At 35.8% G+C, this 6,576-nt stretch overlaps 1 protein-coding gene across 1 annotated transcript; it reads left to right on the forward strand.

Annotated features, from left to right (window-relative positions):
- Positions 1–308: 308 nt before the first annotated feature.
- On the forward strand, positions 309–2,601 carry GCK72_023932 (uncharacterized protein; the record flags this gene model as incomplete). The annotated part of the gene is made up of 9 exons (XM_003092740.2): positions 309–405; positions 454–694; positions 1,070–1,162; positions 1,498–1,587; positions 1,752–1,852; positions 1,902–2,082; positions 2,130–2,322; positions 2,372–2,460; positions 2,514–2,601. The coding sequence occupies 9 exons, from the start codon at positions 309–311 to the stop codon at positions 2,599–2,601; spliced, it is 1,173 nt and encodes a 390-aa protein (XP_003092788.1).
- Between the last annotated feature and the right edge of the window lie 3,975 nt (positions 2,602–6,576).

Here is a 6,576-nt window from a genome sequence, read left to right on the forward strand (position 1 = left end):
TTATCACCTCGGAACTGTTAAAAGTATCGTCATTTTCAGATAATCTTGATAGGTGTAACAACAAACATTTTCCGGTTCGATGTCAATTGAAAAAGGCATTTTATTGAATTCAGTTGAGAAAAAAAACCTGATGAAATCTTTATCTTTGCGCATCTACCCATTTCAAAATGTATTATGCATAAATCTATGAGCGAAGACGTGACCTCACTTTTCAACTAGATTTCAATCAATTCCTATTGAGATTTAGATTCCGTTTGTTTGTTTTCAAAAGGTATTCCTATGTTCTTATAATTTTGTTTCATTTCAGTATGCTCTTCACCAGAAGAAAACCAGTAACATCAGTTGAAGGAACTCAGGGTAAATACGTGAAACGGGAAAGTCCACCAACTGTGCCGTCATTAGCAGGTATTATTTACATATCAAATTATCTTTTCAAAGAATTTCATGTTCCAGCCACTGCCGTAAGTAGGACAAGAAGGAATCCAATTGCTGCTTCTACATTAATTTTGTCATCGGTCCCTCCACCTCCATCAAGTACACCACCGTCAGAATTTGAGATGTTTCATTCGGAAAACCCAAGTGTTGAAGAAAATGATCTCGATGATCTCGAGCAGCAGGACCAGGAAGATTCATTCGATATTAATGACCTAAAGGAAATTGAGTTCGAACGACTGCATTCCAGATCTACTGCAAGGTTTGTTTTTTTTTCTTTTAAAAGCTTAAAAAGTTGTGAGAAGAATTTGAAAGGAACCAATAGTACAAAATGCGTCACTTTGTTTTCAAAGTACATATTCTTCAACCATGAATCACAATCCAACATCTTGTTCGATTTCTGAAACATTTTCGGTTTTGAAACAACTTTAGCCCTTTACGCCCGACTCTTTTGAAGTTTTATTTGAATTTCAAGAGATCACAGGTGATAGTACAGAGTATGGCGCCAATAAATCAGCAAAGTTTAAATTAGACTGATAGTTTATCACACTTTCACAACCAATTCTACGGTTGAAGCTACTGTAGTGTTGATAACGAGTCAGTCTCAAAATGGGCTCATTACGTGTTTTTATTACAGCGAAAACGATGTTTACACGGAACCATCAGAAGAGCCGTCAACTTCATTTGGTGTCCGAAACAACAACGTTCTCTCTTCCAGAAGTTTCAATCGGTAAGTACTCTTTGAAATACACCAATATTACCATTTTTGAATTCTCCGCTAGAAAAACTATAATAGAATTCAAATTCTCTTCGTGTTATCCCAATGTATTCAAAAAACCTTCTGAAACAATATTGTGACTACCACTTTTGTCTCGTATTCCCCTGTTTTTTCTGGAAACAAACCGAAAAAATTTACAACGTTGTCATTTTCAAGAAAGAACAAGAACCATGGAGGACGCCACTGTCAACTTTACTTTAGATTGCCGTGTTGTACCGTTTAATCGGTTTTCCATGAAACGACGGTGATAACTTGTTGATATTTATGATAATGTTTGCGTTTTTCAGAGGAGCACTGCGATACGTGCCAAGAAAATCACTAACTGCATCACACTCGATTGGTAATGTAGAACAAGGAATGCGGGAGCTCAGTGTTGGGTAAGTATATTATTATTCCGATTATTAAAGTTGATAGACTACAAACCCCTAACTTTAGTAAAATAAATCTTAAAAACAATTCATTGAGTTGAAAATATGACGTCACAATTAAGGCATGTGACATTTTGTTTATTTTAAATTTATTTAGAACTTTTTATTTACAGTGAAAAAGGGCTCACATCTCCACAGCCCCCAAGATTTCAATCTCTACAAACACTGCCAAGTGAACATTTGATGACAATTCAACAGTACCGATCATCTTGTGGTATGTACCATTCTTCTCCTTTTTCAGCTATTTTCCTATTTTGTTTCAGACTGTACAAGTGATCTACCACTACCGGAGAACTGGGCGGTTGAATTCACAACAGAGAACCAGCCATATTACGTGGATCATGCGAACCGAAGAACTCATTGGGTGCATCCGTTGGTTCATGAGAGTCTGAAACCTGGATGGAAAAAGATTTTTGATCCGCAGAAGGGTGTTTTCTATTATAAGTAAGCCAGATTGTACTGTTTTCAAAACAAAAAAGGAAATGTTACAGTGAAGAGATGAAAAGAACACAATATGAACATCCTGGGATCTCGAACCCAATCTTCCGAACGGAATCTGTAAATGTGGCCAGCCGATCAACTGTTGACTTGAATGCAAATCTTCATATCATCGAAGAAAAGGAGCTCCCACCTTGGTTACTGATGTATGCTCAATCGGATTCATCTCTGGACCACCTGCTAGAGGTATAAACGAATGAAAAGATAAAAAACAAAAATAAAAAATTCATTGCAGTGGGATCTCTTCAATTTCGAGCAACTGACGGAGTACGAGCATCTTATGATGAAGCTTTACAAACAGGAAGTGTTCGATATTGTCAAAAAGTGAGTGGATAGGGGACGAGAAAAACTTGTGATATGATCACTGATGTTTTCAGATATGAAAAGAAGCGAAATGTTTTGAACCGAGAAATTCATCGACGGGACGTCTCAAGACCGCCTCCACCAAGAATAAATGAGAATTGAATTATTGCCTTTTTTTGAAGCTGGGTGCTTTGATTTGTAAGCTGAACAGTATTTTTCTTGCCTCTTGTTTTCAAGATGTAGTGTGCAATAGATTTATAGGGTCTGGTTTCAAACTTCCTCATGGCTTTTGATATGAACATTTGAATATGTACATTAAACACTTTCCATAAACGTTTTAATCTAATTTCTCTTAATCAAATCAAAATAATATAGATCAAAACAATATTTGACTTAGCGATGAACTCTCAATAATTGTAGTTGCTCATTCAGCAGTGAGCATTCAATTTGAAAGCTATAAAAAGACAAAACAATATCCAACTCCATCGTCGTCTCAATGTTTGACATGTTGCGTCTTGTGACATTTTCAATTTTTCCACATATTCCTCAAAGCGTTTTCATTAGCGCCTTTTGGCTTGGCGCGATCATTGACCCCTGAACCTAACATTCATTTTTCTTCTTCTTCTAAATATCATTGTTGTCAACTCAAGATGACGTGCTCTCCACCCTTGACTCCCAAACTTTATCCACTTTTTTTTTCGGATAATGAATGAATCGAATCTTCCGAGTAGTATGAGGGTGTGCCATCGTATTATCACGTACACTCAATTTGAACCTAATCAAGCTAATTTCAGAGGAGTTTGGAAAAAAAGGAGGAAACCGAAACAAGGAGCAGACGACTTCATTCTACATTTCTTTTTTTCTAGTTAGTGATTCATCCTTTTCCTTTTCTAGAAGATGAGAGGTTAGCATTAGATTGAGTCGTCATTTGTAGAACTCCAGAACTCTAAAAACCAGGTGAAAATTTAATGATGTAGACGTGTTACCTAGACATGACATAAAACTCAAAAAATGAAAATATCTCCGGATTAAAAATCTGTGAGCTCAACTGGTCTTTTTGGTTTATGATCGTTTAAAAAAGTATCAGTTTTATGAAAACTATGAATATTTCAAGATTTCAAAAGCTGATCGGAATTCGTGATGATACAAATAACCTCAGAATTGTATTCATAGTCATAATGCCATTTTTTCACCGTTTTCACTATTTTCCTCCCTTTCATTTTCTTGTTTCCATTTTGTACCACACAAAGAAAAAATTCTTTGTTCTCAAATCCTATCAGCTTCTTCCAGCACATTTGTAATGAATATGTCACCCGTTTTTTCCTATTTCTATTTCCATCTGAAAACCAATTATTTCCATCCTAATCCCTACCGCTACACCCTCCGCATCGTTTCTCATTTCCAATAGTTGTCGTGACCTCAAGTGAGCTCGGCACAGACCGGTCAATTCTATTTAACGTTTGTGTTTTTTTTGCAGAGGATGTAAGAGAAACGGAGAATAAAGACATTTTGTCAGGCATCGGTGCATTTCTTATTGATATTTTATTGTTCTATTTCTCTCTCCCAATGAACTTTTGTCAAATTTCTGAACACTCAGTGATGACGTAGTCCTTACCATTTCTGCTCAGTTTTTCAGAGACGTCAGGAGTTTTTTACTTGTTTTTCCAGAATATGTGAAAATTGCTTTTCTCACTGAAATCAAAGAAAAGCGTTCTGATTTTTCCAGCCTACTTCGGAAAATAATTGCTGTGTCATAGTTATAATTTAGTTGACTGACTAAAAAAGGTAACGTGTTCTTTTCTAGTTATATCATGTTATCCGATTGTCTGAGATTTTACTCGAAATTTAATAGTTCTGTCTTCAATATCTTATCTATTCATATTCAACTTGTCAGTAAACAAGTTTTTGAAGAACGTTCTGGATAAACAAGAGACCTTTGGAAAATTGCTTTCTACAAAAATATGAAGTACATTCGTCTTTTCCAATAATCTAATAATAATAACATGACGAGCATTCGCTTTTCTAGTCACACCTGCATTTTTCAGTTTCTCTTTCGCGTTTTTTGAAAAATAAAATTTTGAAAAATTTGAGTTCCTCTCAGCAATTGTCAGAATGCGTTTTCTTCAATACAAATTTCCAATTTATAGAGAATTTATGTGTTGAATATTTCATTTTCTTCTGTGCACATGATCTTACGTTTAGCCTCCAATCTTGCAATACCTTCTTCTTTCAAATGCCTAAATTTTTCATGGTAACACGTTCAAGTGATTTTTGAAACAAACGTTTTTTTCCATTGTTTGTTGTCCTCACGTTTTCTTGCTTACACAACTTTTGTGTTTTTCCTTTTAAAGATGGTGTCACATAGTAGCACCTTCAGAATATGTGATCATTCTTCAGTTTCTGAGTTTGACTATTTTCGATACGAGAACGCCAATAAACTTATTCTGATAGGAAGTGTTGTAGTGGGAGAGTTCAAGAAATGACTGATTCTTGGATTTGACAATCCTAGCCTCCATCCAAGAAATGAAAGCATTCATTAGAATTCGCGTCTCCATTTTTCTCCTACGCCTTCATCTTCATTCTCCATTGTTCCAAAAGCCAAAATGTATTTGTTTGTGCTTTTCCACAATTTTCATTTTTCGATGTCTTCTATATCTCTTCGGTAAAAACATTTTCAGAGCTCAAGTCAGAAATCTGGTTGATCTGATCGTGCAAAACATGTTTCACAAGAAAGCACATCTTAAACTTGGCTAATCTAGCTCATTTTATTCCTTGTGCCTACTCAACAAAACAAGTTAGGCCCAAGTGTCTCTTCCTGGAGTGCGCAAGGAAAACTAGAAGTATCTCTATTTTTAACATAAAACAGGAAATAAATTCAAAATTTTCTCTAGCCGACACCGCTGTCGCAGTTGTTAAAATTGTTGCTCAACCAACATATATATATATTTCACGACAAAAAATAGATAGACTTCCCCCCATCATTGTCCATCCATCCACCTTTACCCCCACCTCTATCAATTCAATTTCAGGGCGAGGTTCCATTAAAACGCAACATTCCGCCTCTTTTTGTTATCTGTCTGGTCTATTGTTAGTTGTCGAAACATATTCATATTCTTTCTAGTTTTCAATCATGTTAGGTCAACATTCTGAATAATGCGTCAGATGCATTCCTAACCTTTCATCCATCCCTCGTGCCAGAAAGTATCTTTTTACACCCACCTGCTACAAATTTGGTCGCAAAGTTGGGCTTCCTTGTCTATCGGACCAAAAAATGAAGTTGGTGTAATTTATTTGCCAGACTGAGGAAGTCCACTCCTTGTTTCAATTGAATTAGAACGTTCGAATGAGCGTGAGAAATTTCGGAAATTCAAGGCGCCGCTTCTCTAGTCCGACACAAACGAGATTCTTGTTCAAAATAGAAGCCGCTTGAGAAAAAGATTTTTGAGTGCTTCAAACAAGTTTGAATTGCCTCTGTCGATGTGAGCTCTTGTCAATCATTTCAAGAATCGGAACGTTCTTACGTATATTTTCCCATTTTCACCCATTCTGCATGTTTTCCGAGAACAACTTCATGGCTAAAGTATTTTTAGATGTTGTTTCCGATTGTTACCGAGAAATTTGGGTTGGGTCCATGTTCGAAGGAAATTAGTCTAAAACTTGTTTATCTCCTAAAACTGGACCATGTGCAGAATTGAAAAGCTGTAAGCCCTGCTATTCTTTTTTCTTCACAAAATCAATTTCACTGAGATCAAACTTTTCGTAACTCCCTTTTTCAGTTTTGCATTTCAGAACAGCCCATTTCAAACTTCAAGCATTTCACTTTTCACAACACAACTATTGTTTGGTTCCAACAATATTTAGTTTTTCAGTAAGAGCCAAACCCAAACGTCAGTTTAGACATCTATTGTTTTGGCTAAAGTTCCAGTGAACAACCATCAAAGTTCTGAAAATCTGAAATTTCTACTGAACTTATTTGCTTTATCGGAAATGAACGGGATTTATCAAACAATTCACCAAATATCATATTGAATTTTGAGAAAAAAAATCTTCGGATGATGTTTCTTTCCGTCAGAGCGTTGCCTCTATTTTTAATTTAAGTTTTCGTATTTGCATGCATTTTGTGCCCCCAAAAAACCC

Source organism: Caenorhabditis remanei, chromosome X, assembly GCF_010183535.1.
Source record: "Caenorhabditis remanei strain PX506 chromosome X, whole genome shotgun sequence".
NCBI classification, from domain to species: Eukaryota; Metazoa; Nematoda; class Chromadorea; order Rhabditida; family Rhabditidae; genus Caenorhabditis; species Caenorhabditis remanei.